This window comes from Talpa occidentalis, unplaced genomic scaffold, assembly GCF_014898055.3.
Source record: "Talpa occidentalis isolate TD23 unplaced genomic scaffold, MPIMG_talOcc4v2.1 talOcc4.5, whole genome shotgun sequence".
Classification (NCBI taxonomy): Eukaryota; Metazoa; Chordata; class Mammalia; order Eulipotyphla; family Talpidae; genus Talpa; species Talpa occidentalis.
The window spans coordinates 67,713,898-67,738,229 of record NW_023604861.1 but is presented as its reverse complement, the minus strand read 5'-3'; the positions used below and the strand labels follow the sequence as shown (position 1 = coordinate 67,738,229).

Sequence of the window (24,332 nt, the reverse complement as noted above, 5' to 3'; positions counted from 1 at the left end):
TACCCCATTTCTAAAAATGTTCTCATAAACTATCACCTGTTGTTTCAAGGTTCCGACTGCCAATAAACAATTTTCTCAGCTTCTCTGGTTATTTTGGATCATGACCCTTTTCCCCTGACATTGGTTGGAGTTTGGGCTGGGGGTGACTGGCCTGCAGCTTATACCTGCATTTTGTAATTTTTTTTTTATGAAGTTGAAGTTTCTGTTTCCTAGAAACTAAATTCTGTCAAATGTTTCTACCTGTATTGATATGATTATATGGGTTTTTTTTAAGCTTGTTAATGTGACAGGTTGTATTAATTTTTTGAATCCTGAACTACCTGATTTAAAACCCATTTGGTATAGAATTCTTTTTATTGTTGGATTCAATTTGATACTATTTTTGTTGAGGATTATTGCATCTGTGTCTGTGAGCAATTTTGGTCTATAAATTCCTTGTTTTGTAATGTCTTCGGTGTTGGCATTAGGGTAATGGTGGCCTCATATAATGGATAAGATATTCCCTTTGTTTTTATACTCTGAAATATTCTAGAGATACTAGTATAAATTTTTAAGTGTTTGGTAGAATTACCAGTGAACCCATCGAGGCCTGGTGCTTTCTATTTTGGAAGGTTTTCAATTACTAATTCAGTTTCTTTAATAGATACAGGGGTATGAGTATTGGCTATTTCTTCGAGTGTGAATTTTGGTAGATTGTGTCTTTTAAGGCATTGACTTGTTTCATATAGGTCATCAAACCTATATGTTCATTTATTTGTGTTATCTGTAACTGTTGGGTTTATAGTGAATCCCTTTCTATTCCTGATGCTAGGAATTCATTTCTCCTTTTTTCTTAAGTTACTACTATTGATCTTTTCAAAGAATTACTTAGTTTCTTTTTTCAAAAGAATTACTTAGTGTCTTTTTTCAAATTTTTATTTTCTCCCCTAATTTGGATTTAATTTGCTCTTTTTATGGCTTCCCAAGGTAGAAACTAAGATAATTCATTTTAGGTCTTTTCTAATGTGTGCATTCATTGCTATAACTTTATGGCTAAAGTTTGCTTTTGCTCATCCCACAGATTTTGATAAGTTTAAAATTTCTGTTTAAAGTATTTAAAAATTTCTCTTTACCTTCTTTGAGCCATGTATTATTTAGTAGTTTGCTTTTAATTTTCTAGTATTAACCGACTCTCACTGTGGCTGACTTCTATTTTAATTTCCTTGTGGCTTAAGAGCATATGTTTTGTAAGATCTATTTTAAAATTTGTTTAGATGTCTTTCATGGTCTGTGTCTATCTTGGTGAATGTCTCACATGAGTTTGAGAAGACCATGTATTCTGGTGTTGTTGAATGAAGTAGTATATAGATGTCAGGTGTATCAGGTTGAGTGATGATATTGTTTAGTTCAGCTATTTCCTTAATGACTTTCAGCCTACTGGATAAGTTTGTTTTTGATAGAAGGATATTGGAAATTGTGGATCCATGTGTTTTTCTTTGCCATTTGATGAGTTTTTTGCCTCTGTTATCTATGTGCATACACACTAAGGACTAATGTGTTCTCTTGTCATTATGTAATGTTTTATCCCTGATAATTTTCTTTACTCAGAAGTCTTTACTATCTGAAGTTAATAATGTTACTCTTGCTTTCTATAGATTGATGTTACTTTTTTATTCATTTATTTTTACTTATATGAGGGCAGTTTATTTTAACGGAAAATAACTTGAGTCCTGTTCACAGACAGCAACCTCAACAAACCCCTTCCTGCAAGTGCTATTGGCTGGGGTGGAGTGACATTCTCAATTTACCCTATTGTCATTCCTGAGTGGGCAAAGGTTTTGGTCTAGGAGACTTGATTATTTTCTGTGGCCTGGAGTTTGATGTGGAGGGCAGTGATGCCCAGTTCCTTGCAACTCGAGGTCACGTCCTGAGCAACCAATGTGGCAACATATGGAGAGGATTCATTTTATTCAGCCTTTACCTTCATCCCAGCAGTTACATGGTAGATCGTTTTCTTGCCAGGAAAATCAGTGACATGGGCAAAAGTGCCATTGGAAGAATCAAAGATGTGGCAGCCATCTAAAGGCCAGTGCTGATAATCTGTTCTTTTTCTTCCCCTTTTGAGATGCCATTTCTGCATGTATTCTCCAGACTCTGCCAGGGTAAAAAGCCAACCATTTCCTTTTAATCTGAATGTGTTTTCACATTTAACTTAGATTATTTATAAAAACATATTGTTGAGTCCTACACAAGGTCTGTTTTTGTAATTGGTATATTTACACCACTGATATTCAGGTAGTTAATATTTACCATATTTGTTACTGTTTTCTAGTTGTTATCCTTGTCTTTGTTTTCATTTTCCACTTTTTCTACCTTTTGTAGTTTTAATTGAGCATTTTATATTCTATTTTCTCTTTCTTAACATATCAGTTACATTTTTTTTTTTTTAGCTTGTTTATTGGTTTGCCCAAGAATTTGAAATATACATTTACAATGAGTTCAAGTACACTTTCAAATACTACTACACTTCTTCCTGGGTAATGTGAATATCTTGTTGTGAAAAAATTCTAATCTTTCTCATTTTATATCATTACATCATTCATTTTACTTAGGCATATATATATATATATATATATGCACACACAGATGCTTTGTTTTTTATTTAAGCATACAAGAACTGGGGTGTAGTCCAGAGGTGCAGGGGCGTGTGTGTGTGTGAGGAGTGGGGAGGATTCACCAGAGACAGAGTGGGGAGCAGAACAGGTGGATCTGCTGAAATATACTGCTAAGGGGAGCAGCAGGCGAGAAAGGAGAGGTCTGCTTTGCCATGTGGGTTAGCTCCGCAGTGGGATTTGAACTCATGCCATGGCTGGTGATAGCTTGATGGCCCTGAGACTTTAACCCCTGTGCCTCCAGGGAGGCCCTGTGCACACAGGTTTTATGTATGAGATACATAATTGAATATATGTAAGTACTATTTTGAATGAACTCATCTCTTAGGTCAATTAAGAATATGAAAAATTAGTTTTTCTTTTTACCTTTATTCTTTGCATGTGTTTTTATGCACGTGTTTCTTAGCTGCTAGCTGAGTGAATGGAAAGAAGGGGAAAGGAAGTGTCTGTTGGTAACAAATTTCCTCAATTTTGTGTTCTGAGGAAGTCTTATTACTTAAAAAGGATAATATGGCAGTATACAGAATTCTAGTTTGATCATTTTCTTTCAACACTGTTTTACTCCACTTGCATAGTTGCATAGTTTTTGAAAAGTTGCATGTAATCTTTGCTCTTATATAGGTGAGATATTTTCCTCTAACTTCTGTCAGGAATTTTTGTTTCTTTGTATTCAATATTTTGATGATAATATGCCTGTATTTTTTTGGGGGGGGGTGCATATATATTTCTCAGTGTTCTCTGAGCTTCCTGGATCTGTGATTTTATGGATGACATTAGTTTGGGGAAAATTCTAAGTAATTACAGTTTCAGATATTTCTCCTGTTCTTGTTGTGGTTTCATTATATGGATGTTAGTCTTTTTGTAGTTGTTCCATAGTTGTTGGATACTCTTTTGTTTATTGTTGTCTTTTTTTCATTTTGCTTATCAGTTTTGTAGATTTCTATCGTCTCAAGTTTAGCAATTTCCTCCTCAACTGCATCCGGTCATACCTATCAAAGATATTCATTTCTATTACTGTTTTTGATCTTAAGCATTTCTCTCTGTTAGAATCGTCTCTCTTACATTATTTATGTTTACTTTATCCATTAAAGTCTTTAAAATATTAATTACATAGTAATTTTTTTTCAAAGATTTATTTTATTTATACAAGCACTGGGTACAGTCAGAAGCATGGGAGGGTGAGAGAATTCTCCAGAGCCAGAGCAGGGAGCAGAGCAGGCAGAAGGACCGAAGTACACTGCTGAGGGGAGCAGCGGGCTGCAGGAGAGGTCTGTGCGCCATGTGGGACTCTCCCCAGGGTTTGGGATTGAACTGGTGCTGCAGAGGCTGTGGGCAGCTTCGCAACCCAGCTCTCAATCGCTGAGCCACCAGGGAGACCCTACATAGTAATTTTAATGCTAGTCGGATAATTGCTACACACTTTCCACATCTCAGTCTGGTTCTGATGCTTGTTCTATCTCTTTAAACTGGTTTTAATCATTTTTTTCTTAGTAACTGGACGTGACATACTACTGGATAAAAGGAACTGCTGAAAAAATGACTTTAGTAATGTGGTAGAGTTTTTATATCTCAGATTTGTTCACATCTGGCAATTTGTCAGTTACAGTTTAGATTTTCCTGTCCTGGCACTGGTTCTCAGGGAGGGTTTTCTATACTAAGGTTTGATTTTATATAGTTGCTGTCACTCCAGTTTGGGGGGCAGTTAATACCCTAACTTCTCTTATGATATATGAATAGTTGATTTTTTTTTTTTTTTAGTTCATCTTTTTAATTGTTGGGATGTAGTTGCTACTTTTAAGCTCCTTATTATGTACTGGACGTTAACTGGCTACCCATAGTAGTTTTCAAAGTTGTTCTAAAAAAAGCTAAATTATGATTTGACTGTTTAAATAATTTAACTTATTCCATACTCAGAACCATGTAAGAAGGTGCTGTCGATTTAAATGTTCTGTTCTCTTCCTGTTAGTTTTTTGGTTATAGAGACTGCTATAATTTGTTTCTGATTCTCTTTTTTTGGGGTTGTTTTTTTTGTTTGCTTCCCCCCCCCGTACAAAACATATAAAATTTACTGTAACTGTCTTTAAGTGTACAATTCATTAATGTTAAATGTGTTCAAATTGTAATGCAGCAGGTCTCCAGCATTTTTTCATCTTGCAAAGCTGAAATTGTATGCCCCCAAGCCTGTACACACACACACATCATGCAATTTAAGAATATTTTCTGTAGATTTCATAAGATGGAAAAGGCACTAAATAGTAAACAATGAGGATTAGTTAAATTGTTGTGATCCACCTGTTGTCTAGTCTGCCCGAGAAAACCACTTCTTCACTTTATTTAGGTTTCTGATCAATACCTACTTAATGAGACCTTTTCCTGACAATCCCGTCTCTTTTATAGAATCCATGAATGGTATTGTACCCACTGTGATTACCAACTAAGAAGAAACACTGCCAACTAAACAGCCACAATGTTAGGATACTTGTGATTTGTGAGATAAATACTGAGTTCAGCTTGGTTAAAATATAATGTACTGTAGTAACTGATGAGATACTGTAAAAAGCACTCTGTCCTACTCTCATCTAGATAGCTATTTGCTTGCCACCTTTCATGAAATGTAGGCTTCATGAAGACAGATTTTTTTGATTACTACTGATTCCTCAGTATCTGATGAACAAATCCAAAATCTGCGTTTTTTTAGAAATAAAATAAATAAAAACATACTCCTTTTTATACTGTATTTTTCACTTACTATATTGACTTTTTCTGTATTCTTATATGGTTTTTAAAAATAAGATGTTTGATGACTGTTTCTTTTCACATGTTCATGTGTACCCTAGCATTCTGGACTTCGGAGTTTAGGGAAATAACAGAATCAGGGTGTGGACTTGGTTTTTACAGAAAGAATTCAATTTTTGGGCCTCCCTGGTGGCACAGCGGGTTGAGGGCAGCACTGTGAGACTGTCTGCAGCCTCTGCAGCGTGGGTTTGATTCTCGGCCGGCCAGGGAGATTCCCACATGGCGTGGCAGACCTCTTTTGTCGCTCCCGCTGCTCCCCTCAGCAGTGTATTTCAGTTATCTGTTTGCCTGTTCTGCTCCCTGGTCTGTCTCTGGTGAATCCTTTCACTCTCCCACATCTCTGGCCTGTACCTCAGCTCTTGTATAAAAATAAATTAATTTTTTTAAAAAAATTCAATTTTTATTTCTGCTCTTATAAAATGCATTGAATGCAAATACTGATATGTAGGGAGAACAGTACTTGGGCCAGGGAATCTCCATGCTGTAGTGGGTTTGAAGTATTTGCTTATTCTTTCCTATAGACTTATACTTAGTAGAAGAGAGGTTTCTGATATCCCTCTATTTGCCTATCTGTAGAAAAAGTGGCACCACATGGTTCCTAACTTTTCTTGCTTATGTAAATTAACTTCTGATGTGCTCTTGTCTTGGCTGTTGTTAAATTTTTTGTTTTATGCTGGGAATTATAAGATATGGAATCATGACTTTTAGACCATAAATACATTGCTATAGGCATTTCCCCCCTACCTTTGAAGTGGACAGAAATCAGATATATTAATGTATCATGTTAGGACACATATTTAGTCCTTATGTGAAAATTGCAAAAAGAATTTTCAAAATATGAAAAGTGAAAGAATTCTCAATTTTTTTTTTAGAAGTCAATGAAGGGATTTTATTTTGCAAAACTATACTATGAAGCTAAAGAATACGATCTTGCTAAAAAGTAAGTACCAAGCTATAAATATTAGTTTTCTGAAATCAATGACTTTAACTCATGTTCTTTGAAAGGGATAAAAATATTGTACTCTTAGTTATGTCCTGGGATTTAGGCATTCTTTTCTTAGACTGATATTAAGACAAGCCTAAATTCCATTGAAATTGAGCATATAATGAGTATTTCTGCATATCTGCTGCTTGTTTGTACCTAGGGAAAGAAGTTGTTTGGCTTAAAATGCATTTCTAAAAGATTGTTCTGGGTTAGAATTAAAGTGAACCATACTTACATCTTAATTTCTTCCTGGTTAAATATCTGGTACTTTATTGAGCTGGAAAGGATCAGTGAATACAAAATTAAACTCTGGGCAGGAGTCCTGGGCAGAATAGCTTGTGTAAAAATTTGACTCAGTAGGAGTCCCTTTGAGATTTTGTAAAATCCATAGGGCTTAATTTCCTGGTTTAGATTGGTTAAAACAGGAAATTAGAGGTTGGTGGGTAGACAGACTTTGATGGGAAGATGGCAGTGGTGATAAAGAAAATGATAGCACCTTTATTGAATAGTAGCATTTTGGGGCAGTTATTTAATAAAACACTTATTTAATAAAACACTTTGCTCCAATTTTGGTCTTAGGTGTAACATCCCGTAAGGTAACAGTCATTGAGCCTTGACATTGAGCCTTGACGATAACTTGTTTTTCATTGTTATTGGGTTTAAGAAATGGAAATTACCTACATTTGGTAGGGTATTTAGTAATTTTCCTTTTGTTGTGTTTTAGCACATGCATTAGCATTAGATATTATTTTCTTGTTTAAAAGATAAATACATCCTATTAGTTGATATTTGGTAAATCGTTGCTCTTTAGTATAATTTTACCATAATTTTGCATTATGATAACTAAAAAATATCTACTGTAATCACTTTCCATGCAGAGCTGGTCAATTGCCTTACCAAAATGTAATCAGGAAGAAAAAGCAAATTATTTGTTGATTTCTTAATGTGTGTAGCTGGAAAAATGTTTGGTAAATAAAACATTTAATGGTAAAATGAGTATGTCAACTTTGTGGTTTGTGTTTAAGAGTTATACATTTTGTTCTGTGAATATTTTGAGTTAGCCGTATACTCTCATTTAAGTAGTAAGTAGTTAGTAATCAGTAATTAGAATAATAATAAGTTTAGGTGTTGCTTCCCTTATGATGTACTATATAGTTAGTATTTAAATACAATTCTAAACGTGATAATTTAAAGATTATTTTTGCATTGTTATTTTTGAACAGGTATATATCTACATATATTAATGTGCAAGAAAGAGATCCCAAAGCTCACAGATTTCTTGGTCTTCTTTATGAAGTAGAGGAAAACATAGACAAAGCTGTTGAATGCTACAAGGTAAACTGTGTAAGATCAAAATACAGCTTTCACATGGTCACACACATAATGCCTAGAACAATATATAATAAATAATTAAAGATGTATCTTGTGTATGTCATGGAAACAAGCATTGGTGTCATTACACTGTTGAGCAATATAGCTTGAAACATTGTAAATTATTTGGCCCAAAGTATACTACATAATTTATCATTAAGAGGTTAGCACTTGTAAAAGAAGGTTAACACCTTCAAATCTTAATGTGGTCAGAAATATTGTTCGTGTGTACATTTACTTAATAAAAGCATAATTTTTATTTCATCTTCAAAAAAATCTTGGTTCACTTTAATCTTAACAACCTTAAAATCACATGCTGTCCTTTAGGAATAGGGCTTTTAGTGGGGGAAGTGATGAATTTATAACTTGTACATACGATTGTATGTCCTTTAGGAATCTTACTAATTATTTCTTGTCTGATTCAGCGGTCAGTGGAATTAAACCCAACGCAAAAAGATCTTGTGTTGAAGATTGCAGAACTGCTTTGTAAAAATGATGTTACTGATGGAAGAGCAAAATACTGGGTTGAAAGAGCAGCTAAACTTTTCCCAGGAAGTCCTGCAATTTATAAATTAAAGGTAAAATCAAACATCATAAAAGATCTTGGGGAAAACTTATGAACACGGCCATTTCTAACACTTGAGAGCTTTAAATGATTTTTCATTAGTCAGGGGAAATGGGTAAAGGTGGACCAAAGGCACAGACTTTAAATTGTAAATAAGTTATGGAGGTGTAATTAAAGTGTGGTGACTGTCTAACTGTATTGTATATTTGAAAATTGCTAAGACAGATATTAAAAGTTCTCATCACAAGAAAAATTTGTAACTGTGAGGTAATGAATGTTAATTAAATTATTGTGGTAAGCATTCATAATATATACACAGCAAATCATTACTCTTCAATATAATGCATGTTGTATGTTAATTATATCTATAAAAATGGCAAGAAAAATCTTTTTCAAAACCTTTCTTAGCATATGGTGTCTTATTAGGTTATAATTAGTAACATTTACTTTTATGGAATGATTAGTATTTAGAGATTTTAGTTTTGTAGCTAGTTGCTGGTGCGGAGTTTAAATTGAGTCTGATATAATTTTTTTTTTCATTGGGTGAGAGTTGTATATAGGATGACAGTTTAGGGTTAGTATAAGTATTTTAACAATTATTTCTGGAAAAAAAATAGAAAGGATTTTGTTATGGGATAGTGAGGTTTTTGAGCAAAATTTCTCCAATATGTTATAGATAACGCCTAAAAATAAGCAGTTGCTTATGAAGTAACCAATTCTGATTGTTACTCTTGATGGAGTAAAATATATTTATTTAGTCATTCTTACGGAGAAAGTTTTTTGAGATGTTCTAGGTATGTAGAATTTTTAGTGTATATTGCTTTTAGTAATCATCCCATCCTTATTATACTTTTTTCTGATAATTTTTAAGAACTTTTTTAAAAAAAAAAAGAATTATTTATACATTTTTCACAGAGAGCTACCAAGATTGTATAGAGATATCTTGTGTATGCTTTACCTGGCTTTCCCTAGTGGGAACATACATCTTATATCACTGTAGTATAATATCAAAATCAGAAATTTGGTCATAATAAAATGTGTCTGTAGTTCTTTTTCATTTATCATGTTTAGATTTGGGGTGACCACAGACAAGATATAGAACTATACCATCACCACAAATATCTCCCTCTTTCTACTCCTTTTATAGTCGCACCCACCACCTACTCATCATTTAAGAGCTCGTTAGTTGACTTTTCTCCACCATTCATAACCTTTTACAACTACTAACCTAGTCTCCATATTTTGTAATTTTTAAATGTTATATAAATGGAATCATGTTACCTTCCTAGGTTTTTTTCCCCCATTCAACATAGTATTGTTGCGATCCATGTAAGTTAGTGTCCATCAGTAGTTTGTTCCTTATATTGCTGTGTTTCATGGTATGCGTGTATTCCACAGTTTAACTTTAGGAACATTTTGGTTGTCTCCAGTTTCTGGTCATTATAAATCTTTTATGAACTAACTTTTATAGATTTTAAAATCTAATACGCATTTTAAAACCTTCTAATATATAGTATCATGAAGTTCTTTTGTTCCTGTGATAAGCAGTTGGACTTTTAATATTAATCTAAAATATTACATCTAAATGTATAGATTGATCAGGAAGATGTGGTATATATTCACAATGGAATATTACTCAGCAATCAAAAAAGATCAACTCATGCAATTTGCAGCAACATGGATGGAGCTGGAAGGGATCATGCTCAGCGAAATAAGCCAGAAAGCAAAAGAAAAATACCGGATGGTCTCACTCATAGCAGGAATTTAGAAAACCTAAATAAGGGACCAGGAAAAAGACTAATTGCAATAAAATAAAAATCAAAGTCAACAAGCAACTATAGACCAGAGACACATTACAGTGGGGGGCGGGGAGGTAGAAGAGGGATTAGGGTCAGAATAAGGGGAGTGGGAATTGTATGGGGAATATAACCAAAATGAAAATGTATACATTATGTGAAAATGAAAAATGATGAAAGAATTATATAAAACAATTTATTAAAAAATTAAAAAAATAAATGTATAGATTTACCTTATTATTTTTGTGTTATGCCTTAAATTCCCTGTTGGCCATGAAAATCCAACCCATTTGGTGATAATGTCATTAAGAAAATGTGTGTTGATGGGCCTCCCTGGTGGCACAAGGGGTTAAGACGCAACCTATGAAGCTGTCCGCAGCCACTGCAGCACGAGTTCGAGCCCCAGCCAGGGAGAAACCCACATGGCGCAGCAGACCTCTCCTGACTCGCCCGCTGCTCCCCTCAGCAGTGTATTTCAGTCAGTCTGCCTGTTCTGTTCCCTACTCTGTCTCTGGTGAATCCTCTCACCCCCACACCTCTGGTCTGAACCCCAGGTCTTGTATGCATAAATAAATAAATCTTAAAAAAAAAAAAAAGAACATGTGTGTTGATTAGAAGATTATTTTTCTTGTAACAAAAATTAGAGATATGCCTTAAGATTTCTTTGAAAACTGATTTAAAACTAGATCTTTCTTATATATGCCATTATTTGGAATTGACACTTATGAGACTTATAACTGTTTTGCAAAGTAATTTGATTTCCCTTAAAATTTAAGGTGTAAGATAGTTTTTGACATTTTTTAAAAATGAATGAAAATAATGGTTAGAGGTCTTTTTTCCCTCGAGTATGAGAATTGAACTTTTGTAAAGCATCCGTGATGGTGCTGATCTTTTACTTATTTATTTTTGTTTAAAAAATTTTTTTATTTATTCAAGATTATTTATTTTTGGGTAGAAGAACTGGGGTATAGGCCAGAGGTGCAGGGAGAGAGAGGCTTCACTGGAGACAGAGTGGGGACAGTGAGGATTTACTGAAATACATAGGCGATTTACTGAAATACACTGCTAGGGGGAGCAGCAGTCGAGATAGGATGGATCTGCTGTGCGATATGTGGGTTAGCTTCCTAGTGGGGGATAGAACTCAGGCTGCAATGTTGACAGTGGTGATAGTGTGTGATAGTGCTGAGACTTAACCCTTATGCCACCAGGGAGGCCCCTTACTTATTTTTAAACATACAGTTGTAGCCTAATGGGTCCACCTTCCCCACCCCCACCAGTTATTGAAAGGTCAGGTATAAGTTATGCAAATGATTCAGGAAGATTAGTAAAGGAGAGAGGACAATAAAATAATAGAGCACTAATGCAGAGCTTGGTCTTTGCTAGGTGTGGTGAGCAGGGAGATGAGTTTAAGTAGGTATGGTAAAGCGGGATTTATGTATGTAGGCTTCTGTTTTGTTGTCAGAAGTGAAAGTTGAAGGAAAGTGGGAAATTTGAGGAAAGAGGAATATGAAGTGACAGTTTCAGGAAATGGTGAATTAAGTCTATTAGTGGTAAAAATAGGTTTTGTTCCAGACATCATCACTTTTTGAGATTTGAGATTATGAAAGTGAATCAGTCTGGCTGTCATTTCCCATTTCCAAATGTTCTTCCCTTGGTTGTTCAACTGTTAATATTTAGGTACAGAGCAAGCAGATGGTAGGGTTTTAAGGGAAGGTGGAGGAACTTAATTGAGGAAATCTGCAAGCAATACTTACAGATATTATGGGTATGACATTTTAGCTTCACAGAAGGAAAATATTTTATGTAAAGTTGAAATGTGATGATATTGTATTGAAGAGTACATTTTACATGTTACAGGCAAATATATATGTCATTGAGGTTATATGAGCCCCCATTGAATTGGAAGAATGAAAGGCATGGTGTTCTGAGTGGTATGACCGAAATACAGATCTTGAAGACACCTAGAGGTTGAGATTGGAGTGCAGAACAGTGCCAGTGAAGATGAAGTAATTAAAGAGCTGAGTAGCCAGTCTACTCTCTATCTTACATCTTTCAATTGTGTTTTTTTCAAGTAAATACTTCATTATGTCATGAAAAAGGCATTGTCAATCAACTAAATATTTGCTGGAAAAAAAGAATTTATAAAATTAGACAGTATGTGGGCATACTGTTTGACATGTGAATGAATAAGATGCTGTATAAGTATTGCAAGTCAACACCAACAAAAAAAAGGGAAGAAAAAAAAATCACATAACCATGGAAACCATATCACATTATGACTAATTTACAGGGAACATTTAAAAAAGAAAACCCTTTATTTCTACAACTTCCAGTTGTTAATACCAGTGACAATTCTTAAATATGAAGGAAGAATGTTCTATTCCAGTTGCTCGTGAGGCATGGGTAGAGTGATTACATAGCTTTATTTTTAGGAAACAGAATTATCTGGATATGTAACTGGGGAGATAGGATTTGGAAATGACTTTGGGGGTGAGTAGCTCACAAATCCTACTTCCTCTATTTGATGTAGGCTAGCAGAGAAAAAGGTGCCCTGGCAGAAAAGTGATGGGTACTATCTCGAAGTGTTAACCCATTCACTTGACGTGAAGAGATGAAACTGAAAATATAGTGGAACAGTAGAACTAAAAAGTGGGAGTGGAGGTGGTAAGGTATGGAGTCAGGTTTTGGGAAATCCGGAGTTTACAATAAGGATGCTAATATTAGGATTGATTTGGGGATGCCTAGGCTTTTGTTGGTGACTTGGGTGTACAGGAATGTGGGACAGTAACTCTGCCAGTTGCTGAGGATGGGCAACCACTGCCACTACATAATCTCAGATGTTGCCAAGTAAATATTTTGAGGTGTAGCTTCTGGGCTTGAAGCATCTTTCAGAAAGGGGGGCAATGAGGTATGTAGGATGGTGCCACCAGAAGGTGGTAATTTACTAGCTAGAGAAACTGGGTATTATATATTTAAAATTGCATAGGTGTTTCTCTAAAGTAATGATTTTTTTTTTAAATAGGAACAGCTTTTAGATTGTAAAGGTGAAGATGGATGGAATAAACTTTTTGACCTGATCCAGTCAGAACTTTATACAAGACCTGATGATGTCCATGTGAACATCCGACTCTTAGAGCTGTATCGCTCAAATAAAAGATTGAAGGATGCTGTGGCCCACTGCCATGAGGCAGAGAGAAACATAACATTGCGTTCAAGTTTGGAATGGAATTCATGTGTTGTGCAGACTCTTAAGGTAGGTCCAAAAACACCAAACTGTTGGGTCTCTACAGTTCTGTATATAGACAATTACAACACATTTAAAAACAGTGTACTCCAAGACAAATTTCTTTCATTCATTGCAGCAGTTATGAAATGAAATTTTTACCAGAATGATTTCAACTTATAATATGTAGAGTGGACGGATAAATATGACAAATTTGTATTTTTGGTGTTTTTATAGACTCATAAAAATCACTGTAATTTTACAAATACAGGAGTAGGTAAAGGAATTTGTAGTTATAAAATGATAAATTTTGTAACACTTTGTGAAGTTTTTTAATTTTTCTCTACAAAACAGGAATATTTGGAATCATTACAGTGTGTGGAGTCTGATAAAAGTAACTGGCAAGCAACCAATAAAGACTTACTTTTGGCCTATGCTAACCTTATGCGTCTTACACTCTCAAGTAGAGATGTGCAAGAAAGTAGAGAATTATTGGAAAGGTATGTTAACTTAAGGAGTGTACTTTAGTATGAATCACTAATTTTTTCTAGTAATTCAGTCCTTTAAGCTTTGAGTCTACTGCATTTCTGTATTACAGGATTTTTTTTTAAAGATTGATTTATTTATGCATACAAGAACCGGGGTACAGGCCAGAGGTGTGGGGGCATGAGAGTATTCACCACAGGCAGAGTGGGGAACAGAACAAGAGGTCTGACTGAAATACACTGCTGAGGGGAGCAGCGGGCAAGTCATAAAAGGTCTGCTATGCCATATGGGTAGCTCCCTGGCTGAGGATGGAACTCGTGCTTCAGTGGCTGCAGATAGCTTCATAGGCTGCGTCTTAACCCCTTGTGCCACCAGGGAGGTGCATATAGGATGATGTTTATAGAAGTTATAGTTAATAGAAGAAAGTATGTGGAAGGAATCTTTTGTGGGCATTATAGTTGGTTTTGTATGTCCTTGATTTTTAGAGAACTGTTATAGTTTATGCCTGCTTAAATTATCCTTATAGTGCTTTTGGCATGCTTGAAGAATCAAGCATGAAAATGAATGTTCTGGGGGCCTACCCGGTGGGGGAGTGGGTTGTGCGCAGCGCTGTGAAGCTGTTTGCCGCCTCTGCAGCACAGGTTCTATTCCCGGCCTGCCAGGGAGATAACCGCATGGCAGGGCAGACCTCTCCTGTCTCGCCCGCTGCTCCCCTCAGCAGTGCTTTTGGTCCGTCTGCCTGTTCTGCTCCCCACTCTGTCTCTGGTGAATCCTCTCACCATTCCGTCACTCTGGCCTGTTCCCCAGTTCTTGTATAAAATAACTAAATCTTAAAAAAAAAAAAAAAAGAAAGTGAATGTTCTGTTCCATATTTTGTAATTATGTAAATGATACAATCTTCAGTGAACATCAGAAAATAAACATGTCAGATGTTGTAGTATAAATACTTAGCAATAATTGTATTTCAGAAAATATTCCTTTAACTTACAAAAAGGTTCACTAAAATATAATGTTTGATATTTTTTCTGTTTTCCCAAATTTTGATACTGAAGCTCAGTATCTCTACTTAATTAAAACAAATTCTTTTGACCAAAACATCACTTGGATTTGTATAAGAATAGCTTAGAACAGGGGTTGTAGACCATATAAGAATTTTACTATCTGATTTTGTCAATAAAGTCTTTTTGGAACATAGTGATGCCTATTGTCTATGGCTGATAATAGATACACTATAGTGGTGTAGCTGAGCAATTGTGACAGATTGTATTCTTGCACAATCAAATAAAATGTGGCCCTTTACATTAAAAGTTTGCCATCCTCACTGTTGTTTAGACTCTCCATTTATTTGAAAGTAATTCCTTTTCCCCCATCTAACATGGAAAAAAGTTTTCACTGAAGTGTAAGGAGATTGGTAGTTTTTGAAAAGAAGTAGTTAGTTCCCTAAGATGATTTTTAGTAAGAGTAGTATGTGAAAAACTGGTTTGAACTTTTATATGATTTTAGAAAATATTTAGGAAATTTTCTTTTGCATGGATTATCTACTAAAAAATTTTCAGTTTATAAAATAAAATAAGGGTGAATGAGACAAATAATTTCTTAGCAATAGTATAAAAATAATTGGAGCTTCATGGATTCCCCCTGACTAGACTTCATGCAAATTTCTATTAAGTAATTTTGTTTGTCTTACAAAATTAAGGTTCTGAGAATGATTAAGATTTAGAATAACTATTTAGTATATAATGAATAATGAAAAATAAAATATATTTAGCTTTATAATTGATATTGTAAGAATAGTGATTACAGTATTGATAATAGTATTGTATAAGTTATTTAATTATAATTTGAAAATGACATGTCTAATTTGAAAATTTCAACTTTGAATTAAATAATGAAACCATATGATCAAGAAGAAACTGGAAAGTAGACTCCCAGTTTTTTCTTGATCTGTTATGAAACATTCTCCATAATCAGTAGTCCTGTTTGATATATATCTGGAAATAGCTGTTCAGGAAAAGATACCATTCTAGAGTTTAAGTTTTGAAGTATAGACAGTATGTGGGATAAAAATAATCATTAAATGATTTACAATTTATAAAATATTGAATAGGGAGTTAGTAGAAGATGAAGCCTGAACTTAAAGACTCCCTTATTAGTTTTATTTTAAATAAAATAATGAAACCATCATTATTTGCAATACATTAGGTTTAATATCTAATATTTTGCTACAGTTTTGATAGTGCTCTTCAGTCTGTGAAATCTTGTGTGGGTGGAAATGATGAACTCTCAGCTACTTTCTTAGAAATAAAGGGACATTTCTACATGCATGCCGGTTCTCTGCTTTTGAAGATGGGTCAGCATAGTGATGTCCAATGGCGAGCTCTCTCAGAGCTGGCTGCATTATGCTATCTCATAGCATTTCAGGTAAGCCTTCCAGTTTTGGGTGCTATTGACATTTTACTGAGTTGTATTTCAGATGAGCTGTGTCTTGGTATGGAACGACAGTGTGAACAAACCTTTACAACTAAAGTTTAAATAATTTGATAGGTGAAAATAAGATTTACACAGGACTGGTGAGGTAGTTTTTAGGTATATTGTTGCATTGCTGGTGGTAGTCTACATTGTTATATTGCCATTTTCAAGGATTTGATCTTTTTACTCTGCAATTTTTGCAAGACCAGTATCAAGAGTTTGATCTTTTACTCTGCCATTAATCAGAAAAACTCATATATTGGATAAAACGATTATAAAAGATGCATAATTTGGACAAAAAACTAAATTTTGGGGGTTTGGTTATGTAGGCTAGTATAGAAAAATATGATTATCCCAAACATTTTAACATCTTAATTGACAAATATTTATGTAGTATGTAGCTAGCATTTAGGAAAGTATATTAGGAAAGTATGATAAATAGCAGTATATGCATGTTTAGGAACATAAAACATATAATGTGGCATGAGGGAAATTTGCCAAAATGTTAACCTTGATTTTAAGATGATGAGTTAGTAGTTACTTATTCTTCCCTAATTTATTTTTGTAGTTTTGATGTTTTCTTTAGTGGACTTTCTTTAATTCCGAAATGAAAAGAAATAAGCAGTATGCCAAAAATTGCATTAAGTCTGGCTTATAAAAATTGTTAACCTTTAGAGGGAAAGGAAAAAGAATTCACTGTGGGATTACCTGTAGAGAATTCTCCTTCTTTCCAGTTCATATTATGTGGATCTTTACAAAAGCGTTGATCTTTAGTCCACAGTTTGGGTGCTATTGTTTGCTTCACATTATCATTTATGTTCATAGTGATATATTAGTGAAATTAATGAAGTTTGCAAATACAAGTAAAGTTTGCTAATATATAGAAATATTCTTAAGGTAAATAGTCCTTACATAGCTGATTTTCTGATTTTTAATGGAAACTAAAATCTATTAATTTTTTAATATATGTATTGTAAAATTAACATATAACAGTTAACTTTTTAACTTAGATCTTTACTTAATAGTAAAAACTGACTCTCTGTTAAATCTTCTTTCCTAGAAGACAGCCACTGTTACTAGTTTCTTGATCCTCGGTGTTTTTTCTGTGTATACCAACATAACAGTGTACTCTGACTCTACTTTTAAAACCTATTTTGCCTCAGCAGATATGTGCTTTGTTTGCTATTGAATACTTTTTCACTGTTTTTCCATAGTTCTGTTTCAGTACAGACATCTACCTTTTTATCCTTTTTTCCTTTCTCCCGTCTCCCCACCTACTTACCTACTTCATATCTGCATTGAGAGGATATATGATGGAAACCTGTTAGATGTTTGGATTTTATGTTATCATTTGTTAAAAATTTATCTAAATGAATAGAATGCAAGCATATAAGGGAAGTGTGAACTGGAATAATGGGTCCTTAAGGAATCATGTCAGGCTAGCTTCTGTCAAACTCTTGCAACAGGGGAATGCTGTGGTTATAGTAAGTATATTTATATTTGAGATAGGCATTAAATAGTCTCTCTTGAAATCTTTTAATTTAAGATGAAGAAATACTGACTTTGAGTAGAGTCATAACTAACTGATCACAAACAGTAGTTGTCAAATAATGTTTGAATTATGAATTCAGGTAAGTTTGACAACAAAATTGTATTACATTCTGATTCTCTTTGTTTGCTCTTCAAAATGTATAGAAGAAAGTTTGGAATTGTGTTTAGAAAACTTGTGGATGATAAACCTTGTTTCTAATCTAACAGTCCAAAGCCCATTTCTAATCTAAAATTTAAAATCAGAAGCTATTAGATTCTTAATTGTTGTTGAAAAATTAACATCCTAGATGTTAACAAGTCACATTGTTTACAATTCTAATGGTATGTAAGTATACTGTAAAAATGTTTTCTACCTCAGTGTCTTAGTCATTTACTTTTCTTCCCTAGGGGAACTAATGTTAACTAATTTACTGTGAGTTCCTCCAGAAATGTTTTATGTGTATAAAGCATCCACCAAGTGCTTGTAAATAGGACTGGGACTGTCTTCTGTTATAAACAGAACTACAGAGTTTATACAAGCTAGAAAAATTATCTTAACTAAATTTTCCAGTGCTCTAAATGTGATTCAAGTATGCTTTTAGTAGAAAGTAATTTCTCAGAAGTGATCTTTGTAAGTATCTTTTAAAGTCTATCTAAATTCCCTGGATCCCTTTTTTTTTTTTTGGCGCGGTGGTTTTTCAACCAGTTTAACTGCTGGTTAACTGTTTAATCAATAAATACAAGGTGATAGGAAGAAATGTCCTAATATAAGAAATATGGGTATTAATAAAGATTTTTGATTCTATAACAATCAGATTCCAAGACCAAAGATTAAGTTAATAAAAGGAGAAGCTGGACAAAATCTGCTGGAAATGATGGCCTTTGATCGTCTCAGTCAATCAGGTAATAGTTAATATTTAACTCTTGTTGTAAGCTTTGGTGTATACTTAGGCTGTTGGTTAAAGCTTATATTGCTCCAGTATTCCACAACCTTTTTTTTTTTTTGTGAGAGATAGACTTTCAGTTCTTGAAAAAGTGACTTTCCATTTTTTCCCTTACTACTCTTTCAACCTTTTCAGGACTGTCATAGATCACTTTGCAGTATGTCAGTTACAAAATGAATTGTTTTTTAATGTCTTTGATCTGGGTATTCTGGAACTTATCTCTGTAATTTTTTGAAAGATAGTGTCTATAAGTAACCAGACCTGACAGAATTGCTTCCAGGAGTGTTTCTATTGAACAGCTTGAGAAGAAGTTCATGTACCATGTAATTCATTAATTGAAAGTGTGCAAATAGGGCTTCCCCGGTGGCGCAGCGGTTGAGCGCGGGGTTGCGAAGCTGCCCGCAGCCTCTGCAGTGCCGGTTCGATCCCCGGCTGCTCCCCGGCCACCGGAGGAGGGTCCCACATGGTGCGCAGACCTCTCCTGCCGCCCGCTGCTCCCCTCAGCAGTGTACTTCGGTCCTTCTGCCTGTTCTGCATCCTGCTCTGACTCTGGTGAATTCTCTCACCCTCCCGCGCTGCGCTTCTGACTGTACCCAGTGTTTGTATGAATAAATAAATAAATCTTAAAAAAAAAAAAAAAGAAAGTGTGCAAATAGTGGTATTTAGTATGTTCAGAGTTCTGTAGTTATTGCAATAGTTAATTTTAGAAATTTTCATCACCTCAAAAAGAAATCTTTTTTTTTTTTAAATAATAAATTTTATTTTTATATTCCCCCATACAATTGCAAACGCCCCATTCTGACCCCAATCCTTCCCCTCCCGCCCCCCAAAAAGTGTCTCTGGTTCATAGTTTTTTGTTGATTTTGATTTTCACTTTCTTATATTCATTTTCCTGGTCTCTTATTTAAGTTTTCTAGATTCCTGCTATGAGTGAGACCATCCGGTATTTTTCTTTTTCTTCAAAAAGAAATCTTATACCCTTTACTCTCCCAACGTTTCTCCAAATCCCCTAACCCTGGGCAACCGCTAGTCTTAGATTTCCCTGTTAACATTTCACATAATTTGAATCATAAATATGTGGTCTTTTGTGACTGTCTTCTTAGCTAGTGTTTTCAAGTTCTTGGGTAATTTAGCATGTGCTAGAACATTATCTAAGGAGTGTTTTTCAAATAGGTTCTTCACCACAAACTTGTTGAATCAGAATCCTGTGGTAGTAGAGTCTAGAAATAAATATTTCTTCAAAACTTTTTAAAGGATGAATCTGACCAGCCAGGTTTAGAAATACGTGCATCATGTCAGAGAACTTGAGTTTGACCCTACTCTCCTATGGTTACATAAATCCCACACTTTTCCTTCTAAAATGTAAATACTTTTTGGTGCTTTCATACACATTGTCTGTTTTCTTTCCGTTTACGTTATAGCATGTGAGCACAGATATTACTAAGTCTGTAACATATATTCATTTTTTATATAACATGAGATCCCTATTTGTTATCTAGCTGTGGTTGTTGGGTTAGACCTGAAATAATTTATTTCCCCTTAGGATATGTGAATGAAACTACTGAGAGGTGTGAGTAAAATAAAAACATTCTTTATTATTTAATAATGGATATAATTTGTCTTTCAGGGCACATGCTACTAAATTTAAGTTGTGACAAGCAAGACTTTTTAAAAGAGGTGGTAGAATCCTTTGCCAATAAAAGTGGGCAGTCTGCTTTATATGATGCTCTGTTTTCTAATCAGTCATCTAAGGATAGATCTTTTCTTGGAAGTGATGATATTGGAAACATTGATGTACAAGCACCACAGCCTGATGATTTAGCTAGATATGATGTTGGTAAGTTGTATCTTTCAAGGGAAACTTTTTCATCTTAATCCTTTTATATTAGGAGAAAAATGAAGGCAAAACAAATAGACTTGTCATGATCTCGTTATCCAAACATAATGGCAGTATTCTCTGATAATCTTTTCAGGGTTTTTTTGGTTGTTGTGGTTGGGGGCGGGACACAATGAATCAGGGAGCAAGTATAATCTGCTTTCTGAATTAGCCACAATTTCCTTGTCCTCTTTTACAACTATTCTAATAATGACTATTCTTTATTTTGCCTCTGTCAGTAGATTTTACTTTACTGAATTCTAATGAATCTTTTTTTCTTGGATGGACTTAAAAAGAACTTAATTACTTGTAATTAAGTTTAAAGTTCCTAGATATAAATGTGAATACCTTTATATAGAACACTATTTCTGATACAGAAAAGTAATTATAAAACTTAAGATAATTTTATGTCAACCAGTGGTTCATGTTGGCAAAACGGATGGCACAAAAAGAAATCCAAAACTTCAAGCCAGTTTGTCTGCTTTGTTTCAGGTGCCATTCGAGCACATAATGGTAGTCTTCAGCACCTTACCTGGCTTGGCTTACAATGGAATTCATTGCCTACTTTACCTGCAATTCGAAAATGGCTAAAACAGCTTTTTCATCATTTGCCCCAAGAAACTTCAAGACTTGAAACAAATGCACCTGAATCAATATGTATTTTAGATCTTGAAGTAAGCACAGATTTAAACAATTTATTTTTTTGTGCGTGTGTTTTAAAATTTATTTTCTAACTTAAATTGACTTTTTTTTTTTTAAACCAGGTATTTTTACTTGGTGTAATATATACCAGCCACTTACAATTGAAGGAGAAATGTAATTCTCACTATAGCTTCTATCAGCCACTATGCTTGCCACTTCCTGTGTGTAAACAGCTCTGTACAGAAAGACAAAAGTCATGGTGGGATGCAGTTTGTAATCTAATTCACAGAAAAGCAATGTAAGTAGTACGACAAACATACTTATTTAACTTCTTGCCTACCCCTTATCAGGAATATAACTTAATTTTCATGGAAGGTTTAATTGAATTATCATATGGGAATTAACATGCAGCAGTTCTCTCCTTATGCATATTTCTTTTTTCTGAGGTTTTAATTACCTATAGTCAGCCTGAGGCAGAAAATACTATGTATAATAAGATTTTGAGAGAGACCACATTTACGTAACTTTTATTACAATATATTGTTATAATTTGCATGGTCCTATTTTATATTAATTTTTGTTGTTAACCTCTTACTGTGCCTAATTTATAAGTTAAACTTTATTGTAGGGATGACCATACAGGGAAAAACAGTATATAGAGGGTTTGGTACTATCTGTATTTTTTAGGCATTCATTGAGTGTCTTGAACATATCCCCTGTGGAGTATTGTACAGGTGTTGAACTTTGTTTTTATAAATTAAATTTTTTTAGACCTGGAACCTCAGCAAAATTGCGACTTCTAGTTCAGCATGACATAAATACTCTAAGAGGCCAGGAAAAACATGGCCTTCAACCTTCTCTGCTTGTACATTGGGCAAAATGTCTTCACATAACGGTGAGTTCATTACAGTGTAAACATTTTTAGGATTGTCACCTTAATTGTTAAAAATCAAAAACTTTCCATTTTGTCTTCTAAAAACATAAATTTGTTCATATTGTATGAAATGTATTTGTTAAATCTTGCCAGTCATTAATCTAATTAAAAAGCAATATAACAGTGCCTGACACATAGTAAAAGCAGTAATTATTGTCTAGCTTGAAAAATATTTTTTTTATTTATTGAAGTAACTTTATTTTATAACACTGTATGGGTTTCAGGTGGTACATCTCATCTCAGTCGAGGTATATATTACTATCCCTACCACTAAATGCCCAGTCACCGTTTATCACCAACTAGTTGGTCCAGTGTCTCTGTCTAGTCCCTACTCATTCTCCTCCCCTTCAGAAAACCTACACCATTTTGTTTTTGGAGTCAAAGGGTTTGTTTTGTTTGCTTTTCATTTTTACTTTTAGACTTAGATTTTACTTTTCATTATATGGACAAAAAGGTAAGTCTGTCTTAGTGACCACTTTGCCTACAAAATAATGACTAGGACTCTTTGAGAGACATGAATGAATAAACAACTAAATATTGGGGACATAGATTTGATTATAGAGGATTTGTAGTCTTTGTCCACACCAGCTGGGCCTGGACACTCTTGGAATGTTTGGAAACGTGTAGTTATTTAATTTCTTTCATTCCATTTTGGGTACTTTTTTTTTTTTTTTTGAGGCAAAGAGGATTTTATTACATAGTATTTACATTTCTTAAATTCAGCACTTTGAAGGCCAGTAGTCATATTTGGAAAATTACTATTTGCCTGACACGTGGTAATATCTCCATATGTGTTGGTAAAGATTGGACAATAATTGAAGGAAAGTTCCTTTCTTTTAATTCTGGTGCTTAAAATCACTGTGAAACAGGACATACGGTTTCAAAAAAAATCTTTTTAAAAATGTAATCAGTTTTTAACTGAGGTAATATTGGGATAATCCAATCGTGTATTCTCACTGTAGTGCGCCCATCACCAACTCACCCATATTCTATCTTCATAGACCATTTTGTTTCCATCCCTTATTGTTCTTACCCTTCCACTACCCATCCCACTTTCACACCCTTTTGTGGTTCATTGCTGTAGTCAACTATCAAGGGTTATTTTTTCAGTATGTCTTTATCTGTAACTTTAGTTGCTTTACATTTCACAGATTAGTGACACTATCTAGTATTTATCTTTCTCCTCTGACTTCAAGCTCCATGGTTGTTGCTGCAAATGACATGAGTTATCTTTGATTGCTGTGTAGTATATTCTATTTTGTTTGTATATCACATCTTGATTCATTCATATGTTTTGGGGCACTTAGGTTGCCTTCGTAGTTTAATTATAAGTGCTGCTGTAAACGAGGAAGAACAGTTTCCTTTCCAATTAGTGTCTTTGAATTTTTTGCATAAATGGCTTGGAGTAAAATTAGTAAGTTGAATGGCAGATTGTTAAATGTTTTGAGACACTTCCATACTGCTTCCATAAGGGCTGGACCAGTTTGCATATCCACCAGGATTGTAGGAGGCTTCCCTTTTCTTCACATCCTCACCAGCACTTGTTTCTGGTCTTTTCGATGGGGGCCTTTCTCACAGGTGTGAGGTGGTATCTCACTGTGGTCTTGATTTGCATTTCTCTAAAAATAAGTGCTTGTGAGCATTTTTTCATGTGCCTGTTGGCCATTTGGATGTCTTCTTTGGATGTTTAGTTCTTTTTCCCATTTTTTGATTGTGTCGTTTTGTTTTTGTAGAATTTTATGAGTTCTTTGTATATCTTTGATATTAGTGCTTTGTCAGATGTATGGTGTGCAGATACTTTCACCCTTTCAGTAGGGTCTTTTCAGTTACAATTTCTTTTGCTGTTTGGAAGCTTTTTAGATTGGTATAGTCCCAGCTGTGCATGTTCTCTTGTTTTCCTTGCTATTGGGGATGAATCCCTAAAGGCATCATTAATGCTTATGACATGAAATGTTTGCCTATTTTTTTTTTCCTATGTATTTTATAGTTTCAGGTTTTACGTCCAAATCTTTGATGAGTTGATTTTGATATGTTGTGAGATCATGGTCTAACTTCATTCTTTTG

General features: G+C 34.3%; 1 protein-coding gene across 4 annotated transcripts in view; it reads left to right on the top strand.

The window, feature by feature from the left end:
- Positions 1-24,332, top strand: part of LOC119258948 (E3 SUMO-protein ligase RanBP2) — a 72,635-nt gene that overhangs the window by 5,081 nt on the left and 43,222 nt on the right. For all 4 annotated transcript variants that reach the window (XM_037527399.2, XM_054701391.1, XM_054701393.1 and 1 more), the window contains exons 2-12: positions 6,320-6,387; positions 7,656-7,767; positions 8,229-8,381; positions 13,187-13,417; positions 13,742-13,887; positions 16,102-16,294; positions 18,688-18,775; positions 20,444-20,653; positions 21,185-21,366; positions 21,457-21,632; positions 22,106-22,229. In XM_037527399.2, the coding sequence (XP_037383296.1) occupies positions 6,320-6,387; positions 7,656-7,767; positions 8,229-8,381; positions 13,187-13,417; positions 13,742-13,887; positions 16,102-16,294; positions 18,688-18,775; positions 20,444-20,653; positions 21,185-21,366; positions 21,457-21,632; positions 22,106-22,229 (1,683 nt within the window). The remainder of the gene's footprint in view (positions 1-6,319; positions 6,388-7,655; positions 7,768-8,228; positions 8,382-13,186; positions 13,418-13,741; positions 13,888-16,101; positions 16,295-18,687; positions 18,776-20,443; positions 20,654-21,184; positions 21,367-21,456; positions 21,633-22,105; positions 22,230-24,332) is intronic.